General features: G+C 40.7%; 1 protein-coding gene across 9 annotated transcripts in view; it reads left to right on the forward strand.

Annotated features, from left to right (window-relative positions):
- atxn2 (ataxin 2) overlaps positions 1 to 22,223 on the forward strand; it is an 80,339-nt gene extending 58,116 nt beyond the window's left edge. For 4 of the 9 annotated variants that reach the window (XM_078227434.1, XM_078227439.1, XM_078227437.1 and 1 more), the window contains 12 exons: positions 1,622 to 1,738; positions 2,426 to 2,496; positions 3,239 to 3,558; positions 4,794 to 4,860; positions 5,700 to 5,852; positions 6,155 to 6,227; positions 9,913 to 10,100; positions 10,448 to 10,577; positions 13,194 to 13,342; positions 16,358 to 16,585; positions 19,476 to 19,647; positions 21,600 to 22,223. In XM_078227434.1, coding sequence (XP_078083560.1) covers positions 1,622 to 1,738; positions 2,426 to 2,496; positions 3,239 to 3,558; positions 4,794 to 4,860; positions 5,700 to 5,852; positions 6,155 to 6,227; positions 9,913 to 10,100; positions 10,448 to 10,577; positions 13,194 to 13,342; positions 16,358 to 16,585; positions 19,476 to 19,647; positions 21,600 to 21,628 — 1,697 coding nt within the window. In that variant the 3' untranslated portion in view covers positions 21,629 to 22,223. The remainder of the gene's footprint in view (positions 1 to 1,621; positions 1,739 to 2,425; positions 2,497 to 3,238; positions 3,559 to 4,793; positions 4,861 to 5,699; positions 5,853 to 6,154; positions 6,228 to 9,912; positions 10,101 to 10,447; positions 10,578 to 13,193; positions 13,343 to 16,357; positions 16,586 to 19,475; positions 19,648 to 21,599) is intronic. The other 5 variants (XM_078227435.1, XM_078227440.1, XM_078227438.1 and 2 more) reach the window with 2 other exon arrangements.
- The last annotated feature ends 3,303 nt before the right edge of the window (positions 22,224 to 25,526 follow it).

A 25,526-nucleotide genomic window follows, 5' to 3' on the forward strand; every position in this document is an offset into this window, starting at 1 on the left:
GAATCTTCCTAATTCCTCCCTCTTTAACTAAGCATCCTTTTGTTTTGATTGTCTCTGTGAAGCTGTGAGATGTTTTTCTATGTTGAAGGTGCTATGCAAGCACTGGTTATTTTATTAGTGGGAGAACAGTTCTTTAATTTTCCATTTTAGAGAGAAACCCAACAGCACATTAGGGATTTGAATCCATTGAATGTAGGATTGTTCTGGTCATAGCTGTGAGCTACTGTGGTTCTCAATCTCAACTTGTGGTACATCTTAAGGACTGGATGCATTTTTCTCTTGAAGCAAATTTAAATGAGATTTTTATATTTCCAACCAATAGTTTTTTAAAAATCTTTTCAAAAGAAAGTAAAACATTATCATTTAGCTTTTTAACAGACCAGCCATAGCTACTGTTACGAAAAACCTTTCTTTCCCTCCCGCCTTTTCTCCCTCATTCTAACCCTCTTTGTTAGCACTTCAATTTGATGCAACACTCCACCTTGATCTCCAATTTAAGCAGCCAGAAACTTTGATCCACTCCAGTTCTAGCTAACAGTTTTCTTCCACATCATCCATTTAATGCTCCACATTCCATTCTACTGTGGGCTCTTACCACTCCATGGTTTTCTCCTCCATCGAAGCACTGCACGCTGGTTTTGACAGTGTTGGAAAAACTCAGCAGGTTTGGCAGCATTTGTAGAGAGAGAAACAGAGTTAATGTACCAAGTCCAATATGACTCTTTGGAACTAAAGATGGGTAGGAATGTGATCGGTTTTATGCTGTTGAAATGGCACGGGCAGATAATATTAAAGAGACACAATGTTGGTCCAGAGTAGGTGTCAATGGCAGAATAAAGATCAGCATTGTCCAAAAGCAAAATAATAGGATGTGTTAATAGCAGAATAAAAATGAGCGCGCTCAAAGCAAATATGAGAGCAAGATATACTGGCATTTGGATTGGGGGGTGGAGATGAAAATGGAGGACCAAGTTCATGGTCTGAAGCTGTTGAACATGATGTTGTCTAGAAGGCTATAAAGAACCTAATCGGAAGGTGAGGTTCTGTTCCTCCAACTTACATTGGGCTTCACTGGAACTTTGTAGCAGGCCTATTGTTCTATTTAGATTCTGCATCCTTAATTTTTAGAGTTTGGACAACCACCACTTTCTCTTGCATGACACTTCTAATGAATTAATATAGTTGATTGTCATGAGGTGCAAGGATGAAACCTTGTAAAAGGTGTTTTGTTGTTTAACAGTGCTTTGTTCTGTTTAGTTTGCGTAACTTGTATCTTTTGGTGCGTACCACTGAATTGTGGCTCAGTGCATTGGTGGATCCAATATTAAATGTATCCTAAAGGAGTTATATTCACTGTGTGGCAGAGAGACAAGTTCTAACCAGTCTGCTAAATATTGATATGCACATGGGTGTCATGTGAAAATTGCAACTGAAGCAATGAAATTGCTTATAATGAAATTGTGGTTGAGGCTGGATTATTGGAACACTTAATTGAAGCCTATTATTGCTGTTAAGCTTCTCACAAATGAATTATCTATAGAAAATTCTTGTCTGGTTTGCAATATTTGCATTTATACATTTAATTTTCAGAGTAACTGACTATCTTTGTGTCTATTTACAGCTAAAGAAACCAGGCTTCAGGAACAGAAGCAGAATTCACCTTCTGTAAGCAAGGAGAATCCAAAGCCTATTGAAATTTGTAATACTCCCCCGAGTTTAACCAAACCAGGAATCAAGGGTTAGTATTACGTGTCTATATGTATCTGTAGGCATTCTTATGTGCAGTTTGTCTCAGCTTTTCTAAAGGGAGATGGGGCGGCATGGTGACACAGTGGTTAGCACTGCTGCCTCGCAGCGCTAGGGACCCGGGTTTGATTCCCGGCTTGGGTCACTGTCTGTGTGGAGTTTGCATATTCTCCCCGTGTCTGCGTGGGATTCCTCGGAGTGCTCCGGTTTCCCCCCACAGTCTGAAAGATGTGCTGGTTAGATGCATTGACCCGAAAAGGTACCGGAGTGTGGCAACTAGGGGAATTTCACAGTAACTTCATTGCCATGTTAATGTAAGCCTGCCTTGTGACTAATAAACTTTACTTTGATACTTGCCCTTTTAACTTTGCACCCAGCAGCTTGGAGTTACCAACATAATTTTAATTGTTGTCAAATTTTGTCATCGGTACTTCTCGCAGACAACAGACTCATCATCGTCCAGCCCTTATTAGAAGTTAATACTCTGTTGTTTTATGAAAGAGTGCCAGACAAAAATAAAATTAACCCAAGCATGCAATTTGCAAAAGGCTTTTATGTCCCAACACCTGATTATTAAAAACTGCATGTGTTAGCATTTTTGTTTTAAAATACTTCAATTATGTTAATTTTGGGCTAACGCGTTTTCCAAATGATTTTAGCATTTATGTTCTCTTTCTAGCTACGTCTCCAATGGCTTCAGATCATAAAAAGCAGATAGCAGATTTAAAAAAATTCAGGGAAGACTTTAGGGTGAGTACATTTTCAGTAGTAATCCTTTTCACAGTCTTAAGTACATATGTGTTGTATAACTGAGGACAGACGTGCCAAATTCCCTCAAAACATTGCTGTATTTGATACCATCAGAATATTGTGTGGCAGTGTTTCCCAAACCACCGTGATCCCATTTTAAAATTTGAAAATTAACAGGATGCCAGGCACCAGCAAAAACAAAACAGCAATGAAGCAGTAAAGCAACATTCAGGACATAATTAGTGAATTATATATCAACATATAATGCATGTGTAAAAACTAAACTCCCAGTTAAACGATTGCCACAGACTCCATTCCCCTTCTCCTGTACCAGTTTGTACAAGTTTTGATTTATTTTCTGCTCTTGAGGAGATTGCAGCACTGTCTTTGTCCAGGCTGCTGGTGTGTTTCAAGTCATTCCTTGAGTGATTTTTCTTGGGCAAAGCTGCTTGCTTTTTTAAAAGAATTATTTTTTGTATTTTATCTGTGGTGTCAAAAATGTGCTTCACGGTGCACACTGTTTTGCTTATATTGCCACCTAGAGGTGTATTATCTTGGAAAGTTAGAGTAACACATGGTTATATAATAGATGATAAAGCTGAATATGTAACTATTGAATATAATAGATCAATAAATATGTCAAATAGGCTTTTCCTAGCATAGTTTGGCTGATCTATTGGGACTATAATGCTGAGGTATTATGTTAGTTTGTGTATTTAAACTTAATTTTTGGTGTTCTTAGTTACAGACTACTCCAACCCCTGATCCAGTTGTGGATCAGTTCAAGTCCAGAGAAGGTGTAGATAATCAGTCTAGGGATCCAATCAAGGAGAAAATAACAGTGATCGAACCGGGCAGCAAAGAGTCTGTTAGTGAGAGCAGCTCGACTGCTAACACCAGCAATGGCAGCAGCAAACCAAGCAGCCCCAGCACTTCCCCTAACATCATCAGCGCTGAGCCGAAGAGAGGGCCTGATATGACCTCACAGGCAGTGCAGACCACTGGTCCAAGTAACAAACCGGAAAAAGAAGAAAAGGAGGATAAAAAGGAAGGTACACCAGAGTACGTATGCACACCAGCATGGTATATTAAAAATTCAACACTGATTACCTAGACGGGTGAAATCTACAGGCCAGATACTCATATTTTATTGATTTTAAATAAAAATCTGTAGGAGTGGTCTCAATTCCTACCTAATCTGTAAATGCCACACAATCAGGTGCTGGGCATAAGCTACACCTTCACCAGAAACAGTGAGGGGAGGAGGAATGTAAAGTGATTTTGAAGTGTTACCTCTGATTGTAGTAAAATTCTTTTTTGGTAAATATTGAAAACAAGGCCGCCTTTCTTCTGAAAATGTTCTGACCAGAATCAAAATATTCTTACCAAATTCAAAACTACCTTCTCATCAAAGACCCCCATTGCAATTTAGTGATTTGCATTTTAAAATTTCTGGGAGCTGTTAAGTTTGACTGCTGTATTTATTTTGAGGCACAAGCAGTTTGTAATTTCAAATTCTATGTTCAATCTTGCAGACACTTTTCTAGGCAAGAGCACTTTTGTGGTACATAAAATGGCACGACAGCCCATAACAAGGGGCTATGTAGACTGAGGATTATCACAAAAGCAATGAAGAAAAAGATTCAAAGCACTTTTTTCCCATATGGAATATTTTTTCACATTGAGGCAGAGATACTGTAATATCATTGAAGAGAGCTTTGGTTAAGTAACGGATTTGCAAAAGGATACAGAATAAAATCAGAAAAGTGCAATTGTGGAAGATAACTGCAATTAAAGAAGTGACATTGATGCAGTCGACCAAATGACTTGTGCTATGGATTCTATGTAGCAAAATTATCACATGACATTGTTTTCCCTCAGACTGACTTTTAGTAGGAAAAGGCAAGAGGGTTAATTTAATAAGTAATGAATTTAAAGAAACTTATTAATTGCTGTAGCTTTTGTGTTTAATATGTGGCTGGCAGCTGTTATAAACCCTGTGTAAATAAACCCTGCGAGACCATCAGGGGTAGAATTGGCATCAAATAAAACAAAATGCCAAATGTATGTTTAACATTCCAAAATGTTTTTGTTCTAAAGGAAATTTAATTCTTAAGCATATGAAAAGTACTATGGATTCTGAAAATCTGAAATAAATAAACAAAATGCTGGAAATACTCAGCAAGTTGGGCAGCATCTTTGGATAGAACAAAAGTTAGCATTTCAGGTTAACGATCTCCTGATGATGCCCAGGAAAATGTATAGTCTGATAAATGTTTCTAATTTTTTCATTTCAGACAAGTTAGAAAATCTACTTTGAATCCCAATGCTAAAGAGTTCAATCCCAAGACCTTCTACACTCCTGTAAGTTGCACCAATTGTTCTTCCCCATCTCCCATGCGTTATTGAAGTGTAATTTCAAAGAGAAGTTTCTCTCACCCCCAAAATCAAGGAAGGGAAGAAGCCAGAACCAGATTCTCCCCTTTAATGGAGAAAGGCAATGGTCTTACCTGATAATTATCATAACTGATAATGAAGATTATGAATTATATTATGAAGATTCTCATTGGTCCTTTGTCCCTCCTGGAACTTTCCAATGACATCCATTTATGGGGACATGTCAAAATATTCCAGAGTCGGCAATCGCTGACACATTGGCTGCAGTTTGGATTGGTTATTGTAACCATCTTTTTTATTAGTATGTATCTTTTGAGAGAGAGCCTTTGAGTTTGCAGGTGAAAAATTTGTCTTTGTAAAGAATTTCTGATTCAATTTGAAGTGCACACTGGGTTATAAAGCTTTTAGCTGAAAATAAAATCTTGAGTTTGAGAGATTGTCTAACAATCTTTCTCTCCTGGCCCATCTTTTATACCAACTTAAGACAACCAGCTTTGACTACTTACTGTAAAGATTGAATGTGATATTCTCAGACCTCTGCGAACCTATTTTCTGGTTCATTGTTCTCATGGTAACCTATTCATGCTCTTACGTAGCAAGACAAGTTATACGTGCCACAATTTTCTTTTAGTTAATATCACCTTTTGTGGTGGTCCCTGATTTTGCTCTGTAATACTCTTGTGAAGCACCTTGCAATGTTTTATTACGTTAAAGATGCTATGTAGATAACAATTATTGTTGTAGATTTTGGTGATATTTTGTGCATTTCTGCAAACGGAGACTTGAATTGCTTTTAAAATTTACAGCCTAAGCCAACAACCACACCAACACCACCACGTCCTCAGGCCCAGCCGAGTCCATCTATTGTGGTACAGCAACATCCTCCTACAGTGTATAATCAGCCAATGTGTTTTGCACAGAACATGGTGTACCCTGTTCCAGTAAGCCCAGGAGTACAGGTAACCAGTCTGAAATCATCATTTTTTTTGTGTAGATTTAAGTTTATTAAATATATAAAATCCTTTCTGTAGCACTAATTGTCTAATCTGCAACTTAATGGATGGATACAAAGGCATGGGCAACAAATGCTGGTTTTGCCCGTGACCTCAATAAAAAAAATAAAAGTTTTAAAAATCTACTCCACAAACTATACTGATAACTGTAGTGTAATGTTAATTCTAAGCTCTCATATCTGTCCTATTGTGACAATTTAATTTTTGCTGTGCAGACTGACTGCCTTCACTGTTTCTTTCAATTTTAGACTACTCACATGTATCATGTTCCTATGACTCCCATGCCAATCAACCAAGCCAAGTCATATAGAGCAGGTAAAGGTGAGAGAATGTGGTTTTGTCTAGTCTGATGTATGATTCTGGTTTGATGGAATTATGTCGGACGATCTCTTGAGTAATATTCAATGTAAATGGCAGTTATTTTTTATTTAGCAGTTTTTTTATTCATGGGCGTCGCTGGCTGGCCAGCATTTATTGCCCATCCCTAGTTGCTCTTGTTCAGAGGGCAGTTGAGAGTCAACCACATTGCTGTGGCTCTGGAGTCACATGTAGGCCAGACCAGGTGAGGATGGCAGATATCCTTCCCTGAAGGAAATTAGTGAACGAGATGGGTTTTTCTGACACTCGGTAATAGTTTCATGTTCACCAGTATATTCTTAATTCCAGATATTTTCACTGAATTCAAATTCCACATCTGCTGTGGCAGGATTTGAACCCGGGTCCCCAGAACATTAGCTGAGTTTCTGGATTAATAGTCTAGCGATAATGCCACTAGGTCATCACCTCCCAAGAAATATAAAAACAGATTAGGAGCATCAATCAGTGTGTCAAAATGAAAAGATTAGCAAAAATCAAGGTGGATCCCTTAGAATCAGAAATGGGAGAATTTTAATGAAGAATAAAGCAACTTCAGAAATGTTAAACAGATATTTTTTTGATAGCTTCCCAGTAGAATCCACAAAAAAATTCAAGAATAGTGAGGAATCGAGTGCTTAATTAATTTAGAAAGCATTTGTGGAGAAATTAATGGAACTAAAAGCTGATGGACCCCTGGACCTGATGGCCTATATAAAAAAAAGAGGTGGCTACAGAGATAGTGAATGTATTGGTTTTGAACTTCCAGAATTCCTGAAATGCCATGCAGTCCCATTGATTGGAACATAGCAAACATTAACTCCACTAATTGAGGAAGGAGACAGAGAAACTGAGGAACTATAGGCAAGTTAGCCTGATATCGAGCAAATGCTAGCTTTATTGTTAGGGATGTAGTAACATGATACTGAGAAAATCGTAATATGATTAGCTAGGACTAATATGATATAAAAGGGAAATCGTACTGGAAAAATCTGAGTTTTTTTAAGGTTGTACCTAGCAGGTATATGAAGGGGAATCAGTAAATACAAATATATTTGGATTTTCAAATGGAAGTTGTTTGATTACGTGCTGAAGTTATGGTTGGGGCTTATAGGATTTTGCGTAATCAGTTAACATAAATTGATGTAAAGCAAATTACTGTGGATGTTGGAATCCGAAACAAAAAAAGAAAATGCTGGAAAATCTCAGCAGGTCTGACAGCATCTGTGGCGCGAGATCAGAGCTAAGGTTTATTTTCTGTTTTTGACTCTGAATTGAGAATTTCTTACTGGACGGAAAACAGAATGAATAGACAAGTTGCTGTTGGGTTGGCAAGTTGTCACTAGTGGGATGCTTCAAGGATTGGTACATAGACCTCGGTTATTTACAATCTGTAAGAGTGACTTAGATGAGGTGACTGATCGTAATGTATCCAAGTTTGCTGATGGTACAAAGCTAGATGAAGTAAGCTGTGTGGGGGATGCAAAGAGGCTGCAAAAGAATATACACAGATGAAGTGAGTGGATAAAGGGGTGGCAGATGGTGTTTTAACGTGAGGAAATGTGAACTTATTCACTTGGCAGAAAAAATAGAAAAACAGAATATTTGTTAAAATGTGAAACACTGGTAAATGTTATTTAGGATGTGGAGATGCCGGCGTTGGACTGGGGTAAACACAGTAAGAAGTTTAACAACACCAGGTTAAAGTCCAACCTTTAGTTAGACTAAAGTTGGACTTTAACCTGGTGTTGTTAAACTTCTTACAATGTTATTTAGAGCAGTGTTGTCCAATATACTCCACATGTGGCAAATTGGCCATAGACATTTGACAAATTGGTGCTGTTCATTTGTAGAATCTCACAATATTGAATTGTGCTAAAGTCGCGGTAGTGGATATGAGTGTGGATGTCACTTTCTGGGCTACTATTAGTCATCTGTCTTTATTCGAGCAATGAAGAATCAGCCACGTTGCTGTTAGCAGTCACATATTGGTCAGACACTGACTGTTTATCAGAATATAGTTCAGTTGTTAGATTTTTATTGACCTGGAAGCTGAAGAGTCACTTGCTCAGTGAACCAAGAAAACATTTGCGCTGTTTATTATCTTCCCTGCATCTGTACTTTCTGGGTGCCTCTAAATGACAATATATTCGGATCTGTAAAACCACTCTTCGAAGTGCTGTGAAGGCAGGGCTGGCCTTGGGATGAACAGTGGTCTGATTGGTCTCAGAATATTTGTTACACAGGATGTTAACTAAAGAATTTGGTTTAATTTAACTGGTAGTTGGTGCTTTTCACAAAGCAGGTGAAGTGTAAAAGCTACCGATGGCACTTCATGGTTACCAATGAGGGTTGAAATGGTCGATTTTGGCAAACTTGGATGCTGCATCAAGATGCAAGTGTGTTCAGCCTTCATTTTAGACTAGTTAAAATGAGTGATTGAAAAGAAAAGGATGCTGTTGACATAAAAGGGGAGAGAACATGAGCCATGAGCCAGTGGTCTATAAAATATCTGGACACTTTGGAAATGGCAGGCGACACAACATAAGCAAGGGAATATTCTGGGTATGGAGTGATATGGGCCAAACGTGGGCAATTGGGACTAGCTTAATGGTTTTTTAAAAAAAAGGGCGGTATAGACAAGTTGGGCCAAAGGGCCTGTTTCCATGCTGTAAACCTCTGACTTTATGCTGACTAGTCTGCACCAGGCAGCTCTCATGCTGAGAATGCAGGCTAATGATTGATTTTAGCTAGGAATGTATTTGTTTTAATCTGAGTGAATGCACTTTTGTTTGTTTTGGTTTTTCCCCTTGAGCTTGTGTACAATTTTGAATACGTTGATTGACAGAGGCAGAGTATTGTGCATGGCAGAGCACGCAGGGGAAACACAGTTCGCTTTGATTTTTAAACAGTCAGTTTGTCTTTCTGTCTCGGGAGACTGCTGTTTAGAGCTGGCAGAAAACAGGTGTCTTTCTGCCTCTCTCCAGAGGTGTTTAAAAGGCTCTAAACTGTTAACAAGTACAAGCATGTAAGCCTGGGGAATGCTAATTTATTTTGAAGAGGGGTTTTAAGTCTATAAGAGGAATATTGCTTGAATTGGAACTAATGGAGATAGGTTAGCAGTTAAGAATGTCATGTTTTAAGTATTTTAGTTGGTAAAAGTTAAGCGAATTCATTCATTATAGCTAAACTGCATATTGTTAAATAAAGTTTATTTTGATATAAGCTTCCTAGTGTGACAATAGAATTGCACGGCAAAGAACAGTGGTACAGTGGTTAGCACTGCTACCTCACAACACCAGGGACACAAGTTCGATTCTGGCCTCGGGTGAATGTTTGTGTGGAGTTTGCATGTTCTTCCCATGTCTGTGTGGATTTCATCCAGGTGCTCGGGTTTCCTCCCACAGTCCAAAGATATGCGATTTGCTATGTCTACCGGGATGAATGCAGTGCTTTCTGTCGATGTTCCAATATCCCCCTTTTTGAATGAGCCACATCATGCATAATAGAAATGTTGCTTGATCACCTGAGTTTTAATGATCGTTTGTACTAACCTTATAAAATTATTCTTTGAATATCTTTTCCACGTACAGATTTTAATTAGACATGGAGGATCTCTGCATGCTTACAAATTGTTACCTTGTTCTTTCAGTTCCAACCATGCCACAACAGCGACCAGATCAGCATCACCCTCCGGGCACACCAACTATAATGCATCCTGTTAGTGCAGCTGGTCAGATTGTTTCTACTGCTCCGGCATACTCACAATATGTCACCTATAATCCTCAACAGTTTGCTAACCAACCCTTAGTACAGTCCGTAGCACATTATCAATCGCAGGTAAATTGCAAAGATTGCTTCTCATGTAGGTATTTTGAGGTTAACTTGCAACATTTGAATAATTCTTTGCTAAACTGACATTGCGAATGGATAGTGTCAAATTTTATTGGGCATGTAGGTAAAATAATGAACAGTGTTACATTGTTACACTTAAATGATAAATCAATGCGTTATCCATTGAGTTGAACATAGTGTACTGGCTATTGTAGCTGAATTGTTTTGTGCTTTGTAGTGCTTAATCTCTATTACAAAACATGAGAGCAATACCATGGACACCTGGCTAATGCAAACACTATTTTGTTTCTTGTGTATACTTAATTTTACTGGTGGATATTTTCACCATAAAGCCTCAGATGTACAGCCAAGTAATGCAGAGTAATGCTCGAATGATGGCACCACCTGGTCACGGACAGCCGGGAATGGTCCCTTCATCTACGGCGCAGTATCCTACTGCTGAACAAACACATGCTATGTATGGTACGTCATCATGGCAGTTTTTAATAACTGGTATTATTTATTGTTTAAAAGCTTTGATTGTATTTTTTTGGTAACTTGTGCAATGGAATGTTAGCCTTTATTCCGGATGGTTTGGAAAATAAAAGTGAGCGAGTTGTACAAAGCCTTGATCAACCCCCAGCTATATTGCGTTCAGTTTTGAGAATCGGACCTCATGAAAGATATATTGGCTTGGAGAGGATGTAGTGAAGATTTTCCAGTGTGATATGGTTGTTAATAGTGGTGATACTGCTGTAGTCAGCTTTAGTTAACATTTAAAGGAATATTTTTTACGATTGCATCAATGACAAAATGATATGGCAGGGCAGTTTCAGCTCATTCTCTTTGGGTACAAAACATATAAGATCTGATTTTCCCTCCCCCAGTTTTAAGTGTTAATGGATCAATGTTGTTGTCCTTGAGATATAGAACAAAGAACAATACAGCACAGGAACAGACCCTTCGGCCCTCCAAGCCTGCGGTGCTCATGTGCCCACTAGTCCATTCTTTTGTATCCCTCTATTCCCAGTCTGTTCATGTGGTTATCTAGAGAAGTCTTAAACGATCCGAGCGTGTCCGCCTCAATCACCTTGCTTGGCAGTGCATTCCAGGCCCCCACCAACCTCTGTGTAAAATACGTCCCCCTGACATCTGTGTTGAACCTTGCCCCCCTCACCTTGAACCTGTGACCCCTCGTGTTCGTCACCTCCGACCTGGGAAAAAGCTTCCCACTGTTCACCCTATCTATGCCCTTCATAATTTTATACACCTCTATTGGGTCGCCCCTCATCCTCCGTCTTTCCAGAGAAAACAACCCCAGCTTACCCAATCTCTCCTCATAGCTAAGACCCTCCATACCAGGCAACATCCTGGTAAACCTTTTCTGTACTCTCTCCAAAGCCTCCACTTCCTTCTGGTAGTGTGGCGACCAGAACTGGACGCAGTATTCCAAATGTGGCCTAATCATCGTTCTATACAGCTGCAACATCATATGCCAACTTTTATATTCTATGCCCTGTCCAATAAAGGCAAGCATGCCTTATGCCTTCTTGACCACCCTCTCCACCTGCGCTGCCACCTTTAAGGATCTGTGGGCTTGTACACCCAGGTCCCTCCGTGTGTCTATACTCCTGATGGTTCTGCCATTTATTGTATAGCTCCCCCTTATGTTGGATCTACCAAAATGCATCACTTCGCATTTATCCAAATTAAATTCCATCTGCCATTTCTCCGCCCAATGTTCCAGCCTATCTATATCCTGCTGTATTCTCTGACAATGTTCATCACTATCCGCAACTCCAGCAATCTTCGTGTCATCCGCAAACTTACTGATCACACCAGTTACATCTTCCTTCAAATCATTTATATATATATATATATATCACAAACAGCAGAGGTCCCGGTACAGAGCCCTGCGGAACACCACTAGTCACAGACCTCCAACCGGAAAAAGACCCCTCCACTGCTACCCTCTGTCTTCTATGGCTGAGCCAGTTCTCCACCCATCTAGCTAGCTCGCCTTTTATCCCGTGAGATTTAACCTTTTGCACCAGCCTGCCATGAGGGACATAAGTGAGAAATCCTTCCCTGTGATTATCTGCCAGCGTCACTAGTGGAGATAATTATTATAATAGATTATCTATTGTTGTGCTGCTGTAAAGGAACAATTGTATATCATGGTTGTGTTATAATGTACCACACAATACACCACTGCACACACATCATAATGTTGTATAATTTGAATGTACTAATCACATGAATTAGCAGAAAGACCTAAGAATAATGTTTAATATGTTACTATTGCATAAAGCAGCAATTGTAAAAACAAATGATGTGTAGAAGGAGATCCATTTATCCCTCCCTTGAACTTGGATTTGTATTCTTGGGTATTATTAAAACCTAAGTATAGTATTTTATTTAGCTTTATTCACCATTCTTAAGAAAGGGTAGACTAAGAGTAAAGGACTAAAAAACGTGATGATTCTAGGTTTTAAAACCTCTAACTAAAGATCAGTTATAAAAACAAAGGCTATCTACTTGATTGAAAAAACAAATAGGATGTGATCCAAGCTATGAAAATATTGAAAGGAAATGCTCTGAGCATTTGTTTAAGTAAGAGTAGCCAAGGAGAGCTAGCGGTCGTGATTAGCTAACTTCTATATGGATAATTTACCATGACATAGACTGACATCTGTGTAATGAATATTGACTCAAATAAAACTCAAACTGTTTATAAATTTCTAATGCAGCTTGTATGTATAGATATTGATTTAGATGGGGAAAGGGTAAGACTCTACTTCCATGGCTTTTAAAGTGGATCTTGGCAGTTCAATAGAACAAATAGCTTTTTCTTGTTTCTAACATTTTGTTTTTGACTTATCAAGTTAACCACCATTGTTCTATTCACACTTCAGCAGTATTTGTACAGTTTCAACAGCCTGCTGAACAATTCCATTAATGAGTATTACATTAAGTTCATATTTAAGATGGCTTTTGACAGGATTACTTGCAATTTTCTTGAATGCTATTCTGATACTGGCAAATGAAGGCAGGGTTATCAACTAAACTGGATAACGGGTTATTTATTTTGATCTCTAGTCTCCCCTGGCCCAATTCATCAGCAGTTTGCACCCCACCCAACCGCTACCCTACATCCACATCCTCCACACCCACAACCATCTGCTACCCCAACTGGACAGCAGCAAGGACAGCATGCCGGCAGTCATCCAGCACAAAGCCCAGTCCAGGTAAGGAACTCCAATTAATTTGCTTCTGGGCATGTTTGTAAAATGATGGTAGACAAAAAAGAAAAGCTAAGTTGGAAGTATTAATTTTGATGTACTCAAATGTAAAACCCTTAATGTAGTGGAAGGTAGAAATTATTTCACCTGTAGTGAACTTTACAGCCTTATTTGGGGTTCTCATGTACCTTTTGACAGCATATTCAAAAACAACAATGTTCCTTTCGGCTAATGGACTTTTCTGGCTGGCCCATGTTCAGTCACACTGTTGGCCGTACAGTATAATGATATTTGAAAAGTTACAGAAAGCCAGTCAAAACTTCAATGTTTTTTTTACTGGAAATAGCAATTGAACTTGCAGTTTAAGTTGAGGGATGGGTCAATAGGAATGCAGTGGCCGACATTTAAGGCGAAATTTCAGAATATACAGAATAGATCTATTCCAACGAGAAAAACATTCCAAGGGTAGGACACCATCAGTGGTTAACTAAAAAAGTTAAAGATAGTACCAAACTTAAATAAAAAGCATAATTGTGCAAGGGTGGGTGGCAGGCCGGAAAATTGGACAGAATATAAAAACAGCAAAGAATGACTAAAAATTAATGAGATGAGAAAAATTAGAGTATAAAAGAAAGGAAGCTAGAAATATAAAGATATATAGTAAGTGTTTCTATAGGTACTTAAATGAGAGAGAAACCGAGCGTTGGCCCTCTCGAAAATGATTCTAGGGAGTTGATGATGGAAAATAAGGAGATGGCAGATGAATTGAAGGGTATTTCGCATCAGTCTTCACCATCGAGATAACATCCCAGAAATGGCTGTTATTGGAAGAGAGGGAGGAACTAAAGATAATTAGAATCACTAGGAAAGTAGTACCATCAAATTGTTGGAACTGCAGGTTGACAAGTTGCCAGGTCCGGATGGATTTCATCCTAGGGTCTTAAAAGAAATAGCTAGTGAGATGGTTGGTTCAAAAATTCACTAGGTTTGGGGAAGGTTTCATCAGATTGCAAAATAGCTAATGTAAATCCTTTGTCCAAAAGGGAGGGAAACCAAAAGCACAAAACTACAGGCCAGTTAGCTTAATATTTACCATAGGGAAAGTATTAGAAACTATTATTAAAGACACTATAGCAGAGCACCTAGATGAATTCAAGACAATAAAGCAAAAACAATGTGGTTTCGTGAATGCTAAATCACATTTAACTAATTTATTGCAGTTTCTTGAAGTAACATGCTGTAGATAAAGGACAACCTGTGGATGTACTGTACTTAAATTTTCAGAAGGCATTTGATAAGTTGCCATATCAAGGGTGATTGTGGGGGAAAAAGCTGCTGGTGTAGAGGGTAATATATTGGCATGGATAGAAAATTGGCTAGCCAACAAGAAACAAAGTTGGCTTAAATGGGTATTTTCTGGTTGGCAGGATGTGACAGGTGATGTGTCACAGGGATCAATGCAGGGGTCTTCTTGCATGGATGAAGGAAGGGACTGATAGTATGGCTACTAAATTTGCTGATGATATAAAGATAGGGAAGAAAGTAAGTTGAAAAGCGGATGTTGGGAATCCACAAAAGGATATAGATTGGTTAGGTAAGTGGGCAATGAGCTGGCAAGCAGTGTAAAATGTGGGGAGGGCCATTTTGGCATCATGAATGAAAAAAAAGCATATTGCCTAAATGGTGAGAGGTTGCAGAGGGTCTGGGTGTCCTAGTGCATGAATCTTTAGTTGCAGGTGCAGCGAGTAACTAGTAAAGTTAATAGAATGATGATGTTTATTGAGAGGGGAATGGAATACAAGAGTTAAGGAGGTTTGCTTCAGTTATACAGGGCAACATGAGACCACTTCTGGAGCAGTATGTACAATATTGATCTTCTCATTTAAGGAAAGATGCAAATTGATTGGAAGCTGTTCAGAGGAGGTTTACTAAATTAATACCTGGAATGGGCAGGTTGTCTTAGACAAGACTAAGCTTGTATCCACTGGAGTTTAAAAACATTAGTTCATTGAAACATATCAGATCCTGAGGGGGCTTGACAGAGTGGATGTTTCCTCTTGTGGGAGAATCTAGAATTAGGGGCCACTGTTTAAAAATAAGAAGTCTCATTAAGATGGAGATGAGGAAAAAGATTTTTGAGAGTTGAGAAACTTTGGAATTATTTTCCTCCAAATGGTGGTTGAGACAGTCTTTGAGTATCTTCATGGCCAAATAAGATGAATCCTTGATCAGCAAGGATGCGAAAGGTCATCGAGTGTAGGCAGGAATGTGATGTTGAGGTTAAAATGAGATGAACCATGATCTTATTGAATAGTGAAGCAGGCTCGAGCGGCTGAGTGGCCTACTCTGATCCTAATTTATGTGTTCACAAGTACCAGGATAACAGTTTTCTTTTGTATTGGAGTTGTCTCGTTCTTTCTCCATTTGACACAATTATGATTCCTCCATGGAAGCAATTTACGGGGCCACTTAGATACTTCCCTGCAGTGAAGATGGCAGGGAGATAGAGTGGGTGTGCAGATAAATATAAGGCTTGGTCATCTCTGACTATTTTGTGTACCACTCAGCAGCATAGGCCAGATCCAAGAGCAGGTCACTTCTTCCAACTCCCACTGCAAAGGAGAGAAAAGAGATAATGACCAACAAAGATTAACTTGGTCAAAAATCGGAATTGTAAATGATAATTAAACTATAATGCAATCTATTTTATAGAATTGATATGGTCAGGTATTCTAGCTGCTGTGCTGGTGTATCATTTCATCAGTCCATGGTACGGTACAAATGTAATTTGCATAGAAGACATGAATCAGAAATGCTGCTAAATATTCTGGCTTTAGAACCTTATTCGCTTCCACATTCATATGTCCAGCATCTTTCATAGGTTTAGCAGCCACTGTATATGAACTGTATTTAGTATTTCTGTGAAAAATAATGTGTAAGATCTAACTGCATACTTTCTGGTATTTAATAATTTGTTTTCCAGAATAATTCAAGTAATTTCATTTTTTTTAAAAATTCCAGCACCCTCAACATCAGGCTCCTCAGACCCTTCACTTGGGCAACCCTCAACAACAGCAAGCAATTTATCATACAACTCTTACACCAACTCCTCCCTCTATGACACAAGGTCCCAGTCCACAGTCTCCTCAGACCAACTTCCCATCAGCACAGCAGACAGTCTACACGCTTCACCCTCAACAGGTTCAGCATGGATATTCTAATCCACCACATATGACACATGTACCACAGGTAAATGAACATGCTATAGGTCTTTTGGACTGTTATTCATATAAAACTTGTAGCAGTGCAGAATTAATTGGTATGGTTTGAAATTCCTTTTTAATTAAAGGAACTGCTAGTGATTGTTTAACAGATTATTTTTTTGAGGGTGCAAATTTGGGAAGCAGGCTATTCTAACTGCCTCTCAATCCGATGGTGGCATTTTCAAAGACGAGGATTGTTTCAGTGGGAGTTTAATCAGTTTATGGCTCAGTGGCTTCACGTTGGTGGATGTGCTGTTTTGGGGAAGAAGCAATTGACTGATCACAAAGTCAAAGTAAAAACAAAAGTATTACTTTTTGTAAACTTTAGCATTTGTGTCAGACACATTTGTAGAGAGAAATGGGACGTTTTTTGATTTATTCCTCTTAATTTCTGGAGTAAAAGTGCATCTCGTTCTCTGGACCAGTTTAAAGCCAAAAATTCATTAGTATTTTAATGGTTGCTAAATATGAAATAAAATATTGCACTTGGGTCACTTTGTCAGCGATAGGATTTTGTGAAATCACACTTGGTGCTGCTTTTGAAGAATTTGGCCACGATTCTCCCATCCTGCTGAGCTAAGTTATTAGTGCAGCGGGATGGGAGATTCTCGCGTCAGCCGATTCACAGGGTTCGCGCGCACATTCCCGCCACGATATTATCTCCCAGTGCCAGATTTCTGGTGGCATCAGCTCCTCACCAGAAATCGGCAGGGAGATGTGGAAATCATTTACATGTTCTTTTAAATTTCATGAATAAGTGGGGGGGCGGGGTTTTGCTGGAGACCGGGGCAGGCCGTGAGGGGGTGGGGGGGCGGTTTAGGAATGGTGTGGCTGGAGATTGGGGGGGGCGGTGATGGTTGGGGGGGGGGGGGGGGGGGCAGCGATCAAGCTGTACGGGAGCTCAGAGTTGCCAATGCACAGTTTGCCGAGCTGGCAGCAATCGGGGCCAGCAGTGTGGGGCCACTGTGCGTATGCTGATCTCGGTGCTGGCAGATCAGCACATGTGCAGTGGCCCGTTCAGCGCTATGCTGCCGGCTTCCTGGACAGGAATAAGCTTGCCCACAACTTTATAATATACACGCTACTGATCTCTGCAGTGCACAGCGTGTGGGAGATTCCTCTCTGAACTACCCCCGAAAAGAAACAGCGTGAATTACTCCAGTTTTCATGCAAATCAACACTCAGAATGTTTTTAGGAGGATTCTGGCCTTTGTTTCTGCCTTAGATTTATGTGTGGTTGGGCACTGAGGGGGGCACTAGTCCCCAAAGTATTGTGCCATAAAATGGGATTTTTGTTGCTGTCATATTGAATCCTCCTTGAGATTTGCTTGAATGATTATTTAATAGAGCCAGATGGGGTCTATCCCAGAATAATGAGAGGCGAGGGAAGAAATTGCTGAGGCCTTGGCCAAAATCTTTGTATCCTTTTTAGCCACGGGCAAGGTACCAGATAATTGGAGAGTAGCTAACATTGTTCCTCTGTTTAAGAAGGACAGAAGAGACAATCTGGGAAATTACAGGCCTGTGAACCTTACATCAGTGATGGGGAAATTATTGGACAAGATTCTTAGGGACAGGATGTACTCACATCTGGAAGAGAATAGGCTTATTAGCGATAGGCAGCATGGTTTTGTGACGGGGAGGTCATGTCTCACAAACTTGATTGAGTTCTTTGAGAAAGTGAGAAGAAAAATTGACCAGGGCAGGGCAGTGGATGTTGTATACATGGACTTTAGTAAAGCTTTCGATAAGGTTCCTCACGGCAGGCTGATACAGAAAGTGAAGTCATTTGGGATGGATACAAAACTGGCCTGGGCATAGAAAGCAGAGAGTAGCAGTGGAAGAGTACTTTTCTAACTGGAGGCCTGTGACAAGCTCCAGAAGGATCAGTGCTGGGGCCTCTTGTTTTTAATATATAGAAATGATTTGGAGGAAATTGTAGGTGGTCTGATTAGAAAATTTGCAGATGATACAAAAATTGAGGGAGTAGTGGATAGTGCAGAGGGTACAGCAAAATATAAATCGGCTGGAGACCTGGGCTGAAAGATGGCAGACGGAATTTAACCCGGACAAATGTGAGGTGATGCAATTTGGAAGGTCTACTGCAGAAGGAAAGTATACAGTAAATGGTAGAGCCCTTACAAATATTAGCATACAGAGGGATCTAGACGTGCAGATCCACAGTTCCCTGAAGGTGGCAACTCAGGTGGACAAGGTGGTCAAGAAGGCGAATGGCTTGCTGGCCTTCATCGGTCAGGGCGTTGAGTATAAGAATTGGAAAATCATGTTGCAGCTGTATCAGACTTTGTTAGATTGCATTTGAAGTATTGTGTACAATTCTGGTCGCCACACTACCGGAAGGATGTTGATGCATTGGAAAGGGTGCAGAAGAGATTTACCAGGATGTTGCCTGGTTTGGAGGATATGGACAATGAAGAAAGGTTGAACAAACTTGGATTGTTTTCATTGGAGCGTCGGAGGATGAGTGGAGACCTGATAGAGGTTTACAAGATTATGATGGGCTTGGATAGAATAGATAGTCAGTCTTTTTCCCAGGGTCGAAGGGTCAATTACTTGGGGGCATAGGTTGAAAATGAGAGGGGGAAAGTTTAAAATAGATGTTTTTCTCACAGGGTGGTGAATGCCTGGAACGCGCTGCCAGAGGAGGTGGTGGAAGCAGATTCTATAACAACTTTCAAGAGGCATTTGGATAGATACTTGAATAGGCAGGGAATAGAGGGATATGGACTGCGTAGAGGCAAGAAAATATTAGAGGGGCATCTGTGTCAGCACAGACTTGGTGGGCAGAAGGGCCTTTTCCTGTGTTGTACTGTTCTTTGTTCTAAGTAATGGCCTTTTGCTGCGTTACTCTGTAGGCACATGTACAGTCTGGAATGGGTCCTCCACACCACCCTGCTGCTACCCATCCTCCCATGATGCTGATGCCAGCACAGCCACCAGGTGGACAAGGTGCCATCCCTCAGAGTGCACTGCCACCCATTCCAGTTTCCTCAACTACGCACTTCTCCTACATGGCACACCCGCAGGGTGAGTAGTGGCAAAATTGGAAGTTGAAATTCTGCATTCCCTTCATAGCTTGACGCTAAAGTTTGACTTGAAGGCTTGTGGTATAGTGTATGTAAGTAAATTAATCCTGTGGAATTTGGTACATCTTCACTGCATTTATGTTCACATTCTGCTCCTGATGTAAATACTAATTTGTTAAAAAGAAGACTGGATTTGAAGTGTGGTTTAGAATTGTTTTCCTCCCATATCTCTCAGCAGCTGGGATTGAGCAACCAGTCTCATAGAACATAGAACAGCACAGTACAGGCCCTTCGGCCCACGATGTTGTGCCGAACCTTTTCCGAAACCAAGATCAAGCTATCCCACTCCCTATCATTCTAGTGTGCTCCATGTGCCTATCCAATAACCACTTGAAAGTTCCTAAAGTGTCCGACTCCACTATCACAGCAGGCAGTCCATTACACACCCCAACCACTCTCTGAGTAAAGGACCTACCTCGTACATCCCTCCTATACCTTCCACCACGAACCTTATAGTTATGCCCCCTAGTAACAGCTACATCCACCCGAGGAAATAGTCTCTGAACGTCCACTCTATCTATCCCCCTCATCTTATAAACCTCTATTAAGTTACCTCTCAACCTCCCCCGCTCTAAAGAGAACAGCCCCAGCTCCCTCAACCTTTCCTCATAAGACCTACCCTCCAAACCAGGCAGCATCCTGGTAAATCTCCTTTGCGCTCTCTCCAATGCTTCCACATACTTCTTATAGTGAGGTGACCAGAACTGCACACAATATTCCAAATGTGGTCTCACCAAGGTCCTGTACAGTTGCAGCATAACCCCACGGCTCTTAAACTCAACCCCCTGTTAATAAACGCTAACACACTATAGGCCTTCTTCACGGCTCTATCCACTCGAGTGGCAACCTTCAGAGATCTGTGGATATGAACCCCAAGATCTCTCTGTTCCTCCAAACCCTGCCGTTGACCCTGTAATCCGCACTCAAATTTGTCCTACCAAAATGAATCACCTCGCACTTATTAGGGTTAAACTCCATCTGTCATTTTTCGGCCCAGCTCTGCATCCTATCAATGTCTCTTTGCAGCCTACAACAGCCCTCCACCTCATCCACTACTCCACCAATCTTGGTGTCATCTGCAAATTTACTGATCCACCCTTCAGCTCCCTCCTCCAAGACATTTATAAAAATCACAAATAGCAGAGGACCCAGCACTGATCCTTGCGGTACACTGCTGGTAACTGGTCTCCAGTCTGAAAATTTTCCATCCACCACCACCGTCTGTCTTCTATGAGAGATGATGTGGAGATGCCGGCGTTGGACTGGGGTAAACACAGTAAGAAGTTTAACAACACCAGGTTAAAGTCCAACAGGTTTATTTGGTAGCAAAAGCCACACAAGCTTTCGGAGCCTTAAGCCCCTTCTTCAGGAGACTCACCTGAACAAGAGGCTTAAGGCTCCGAAAGCTTGTGTGGCTTTTGCTACCAAATAAACCTGTTGGACTTTAACCTGGTGTTGTTAAACTTCTTTCTATGAGATAGCCAGTTTACTTATCCAATCGGCCAAATTTCCCTCTATCCCACACCTCCTTACTTTCTTACAGTCTCCTCCTCATTCTGCACCCATGCTGCCTTTAATTGCAGCTGTGCCAGGACAGCCTGCGCAGGATATTAGTATGTAGTCACTTGGGCGCCAGCAGGAACAAACCTGGCATTTCCCACTGTGTATAGCTGGAATTTTATTTTTAATTTATTCTTTCATGGGATGTGGTCAAGCCAAGCCAGCATTTATCGCCCATCCCTAAAATCGTACACACAAATTGAAAGCTTCAGTTGAAAGGTGTGTTTGTGATCCTGGCCAACAGCATGAATGCAAATAAAATGCCAGCATGGCTGTATTTATGGAGTAAACGTGGTAACTTGCAATTCTTTCTCTTTTTCCATCTCCCATTAGTACAAGCCCATCATCAGCAGCAGTTGTAGTTCTGTCCGACAGTAAGCAACAGGCTGGTCAGTTGATGCCACACATCCTTTCCCGCCCTGGAACCAGAAGCACAGAGTACTAAAAATTGTCTTCTCATGCTAAACCATGCGCTGTCACATAACATCCAATATGAATGTGTTACCGAGTGATTCAATGGCTGCCCTTGTGAAGAAGGCAAGAGATAGAGTGGCGAGGAAGAAATGAGAACCATGTCGAAATCTGGAATCAGTGTGTCCTATCAACAGCCTTACAAAATGCCCCAAATCTGCTTTCTGATAACTGGAATGTATTTATTTTGCCTGACCCTTCTAAGTTATGAACTTCTCATGGTGAAAGAACTAATAAAATTGTTTGTTCCTGCTGCAAGCCATCCAGATTTGGCAAACCAGAACCCTCTGCTTCTAACCAAACTTGAACTCCATCTTATAACAAAATCTGGATGTGAACTGGTGGATTATTTATGAATAGAGGTTGCTGGAGGAGAGCACTGTCACCAGACAGTGATGTAACTTTTAAGTTAAAAACTTTTACTTTGTAGATAATATAAAAAAAAGTTTAAAAAAAACCAAAAAAAATAAAAAGTTTTAAAAACTGGCCAAGTGGTGCGACTGTGACTTTTTCATATACAATTTGCTCTAAAATGGTCTCCATTCATTTATCTCCTTAACATAAACATGATCCTGACATAAAAACAAAAAATGTTGGAAACACTCAGCACTTGTGGATGGGGATCATGATGTAGTTAAGTGCCTGAAAACAAGCTTCAATTGACCAAATTGTCTTTTTTCATTTTTGTAATATTCTTATGTTTAACCTCATGAAGGAACATGAGTAACCAGTGAAGTTTCTCCACGACTCCTGTGAGTAATCTTGCAATTTTCACTTGATTGTAAATCTTAACGTTACAATCTATGCAATTGAATCCTGGCCTGTGATAGACCAGTGATCCTTAAACATTTTTGTTGAAGGGGCCTTTTCAAATGGGGTAATAACCATTTATCTCTCCCCTTCTTGCTTGCAGCATCTAAATTATACTGTAAACTCCTTGCACATTTACCTTTTTGACAATGTCCTGTTACAAGGGTTTGCATGAAATTGCTGCCCGTGATTGGTGATGTGAAAACTTGTATCCTCCTTTCACCTGACAGGTAATCCTATACGTTCAGTGCCATGACTGTTGAATACTTCACTGAGAACCAATCCCTGCTCCTCCTGAAGTGGGATTAAACTCGGCAGATCCTGTGGGTAACACTGACAGTTTTAGGTGTAATTCCCCGCTGCCTGCCTATCACTGCTCAGCTGCTTAATATATTGGCTGAAATTTTACCAGCATGTCCGCCCGAAGTGCATAAGGTCATGCCCAAGGCCAACGGAGAATGCCGTTCTGCGAGCCATCAGGGCTGGCGTGCTGGTAAGATCAGGGCCATTATGATTTTATCCCCCTTCCCTGCTAGAATATTGTTGATAGGCTGCCTGGTGTGCAGTATTTCTGCATCAGGGCAGCCCCATGACAGCATCTGTGGCTTTAGTTTGACTTTAAAACCCAGCTGCTGTACTCGATGAAAGAAACTTGGTTTGATCATCATCCGAGACCTCTGGGCAAGGCTGATGTGGAGGTTCCTTCCTATCTTCTCCTGACCAATTCCATTCCTGTTCTCTCTCGGGCTCCTTTAAGCTGGGTTGTGTGTTCATTTTCACAGCTGTTCTGGCCTCAGTTCTCATAGAAATCATAGAAACCCTACAGTACAGAAAGAGGCCATTCGGCCCATCGAGTCTGCACCGACCACAATCCCACCCAGGCCCTACCCCCATATCCCTACATATTTTACCCACTAATCCCTCTAACCTACACATCCCAGGACACGAAGGGCATTTTTTAGCATGGCTAATCAACCTAACCTGCACATCTTTGGACTGTGGGAAGAAACCGGAGCACCCGGAGGAAACCCACGCAGACACGAGGAGAATGTGCAAACTCCACACAGACAGTGACCCAAGCTGGGAATCGAACCCAGGACCCTGGAGCTGTGAAGCAGCAGTGCTAACCACTGTGCTACCGTGCCGCCCTTCAGGTGAGTGGGAATTCTGTTCACAAATATATATATTTTTATATGCCCTGTTTTTATATGCCCTGTTTGTGAACAGAATTCCCACTCACCTGAAAAAGGGGCTTGGGGCTCTGAAAGCTTGTGTGGCTTTTGCTACCAAGTAAACCTGTTGGACTTTAACCTGGTGTTGTTAAACTTCTTACTGTCTTTAAGACAGTACAGCAGAAGTGAGTCACCTGATTTGCAGAGTCAATGGGAATTGAGAGAGTCCTCTCTTGGGTGTTTTACTGTGGAACCATGTTGCAAACATGTAGAACTGAACTCTGCAACATAAACCTCCTGTACCTAAGTTTCTCATCAATAAATACCTTTAGTTTCTAACAAAGTCTGAAATCTCTTGACGACATCACAACAGCCACAGGATTTCCTGGAAACCTCACTTTGAAATTAGCAGAGCTTTTTATAATGGTGAGTGCCTAGTGAACCACCCAAATACATTGTAAGTGGAACCTTTTTAATTGACTCCTATGCAATGGCAAATGTTCATCGCTATTTGCTCAATATAGACAGCTGCCTATGTTCAGGTCTAGTTTATTATTAGGAAATAGGTAATTAAAAATTGAGATGCTGAAGGGACAGGGATCAGGACATGGCTCAATTGTAGCACTTGCCACTGAGCAGCATGTGGGTTCAAGTCCTAACCCACAGACTTAAGCAAAAAAGCAGTACTGCGGGAATGCTGCACTGTTGGAAGTGCCGTCTTTCAGATGAGGCATTGAACTGAAGGCCTGGTTCAATGATGAATGCAGACAAGTGTGCCAGAAGAAACACCAGGCATACCTAAAAATGAAATCCAACCTGGTGAAGCTACAACACAGGACTCCATGCAGGCTAAAGAGCAGAAGCAGCATGCACTAGAAAGAGCTGAGATTTCACACCCAATGGATCAGACCAAAGTTCTGCAGTCTTGCTGCATCCAATCTTGATTGGTAATTGACAACTAAACTACCCAGAGGAGGAGGCCCCAAAAGTATCTCCCATCTGATATAATGGGGAAGCCCAGCAGAAGGCAAGGCTGGAAGTATTTGCAACCATATGTGCTCAGGTATGTGCTGTTCCCTTGCGCCTGTTACCCTTGTTCTTCTAGGTGACATCTATTTGGAAGTTGCTGTTGAAGGAACCTTGGCTGTGGTATATTGGGTGCATCAGTAATTTCAGGGGAGGTTTAAATTACAAAACTTGTTCAATATATCAAGGCTTTTCAATATTTATGTGAATGACTTAATTCAGGTGAATGTTACTGAGGCATTCAAGGAGAAGTGTGATAAGTACATGATGGAGGAATGAATAGCAGGCTTTGCAGATCTGGTTTGATGGAGGAGGATGGGAGGAGATTTGTGGAGGATAAATACCACAATAGATCAATTCAGCCCTTAGTGTATGTACGGTAAACAAGCTGATTTCAATATACAGTTTGTTTTAAGGCATTTATTTTGTGTCTGACTTGGATTGAGATTGAGGCTATAGTTCTTGTTGAAATATACTTCTCCACCTATAGATGGTGCAATAAGTATGACACAGCACAGATTTCATATGAGGTGAATTCTCCACAACTGCAAAAAGTATCTGATAAAGATAATTTAAAAGTATTTTAAATGGGAGATATTACACTTTATTGCTTAAAGGCATGCCATGCAGGTGACTCCTCACACCATGGAGGAATCTGCGAGACTGAGTGAATTGAATGTTGAAAATGAGGCAAAAGTTGGCTCAGTTGTTGGCGTACACACTGGAGGCAGAAGGATGTGGATTCACACCCCACATTAGAGACAGAAGCAGCGGACGCTTC

The sequence above is a fragment of the Mustelus asterias genome, chromosome 13, assembly GCF_964213995.1.
Source record: "Mustelus asterias chromosome 13, sMusAst1.hap1.1, whole genome shotgun sequence".
NCBI lineage: Eukaryota > Metazoa > Chordata > Chondrichthyes > Carcharhiniformes > Triakidae > Mustelus > Mustelus asterias.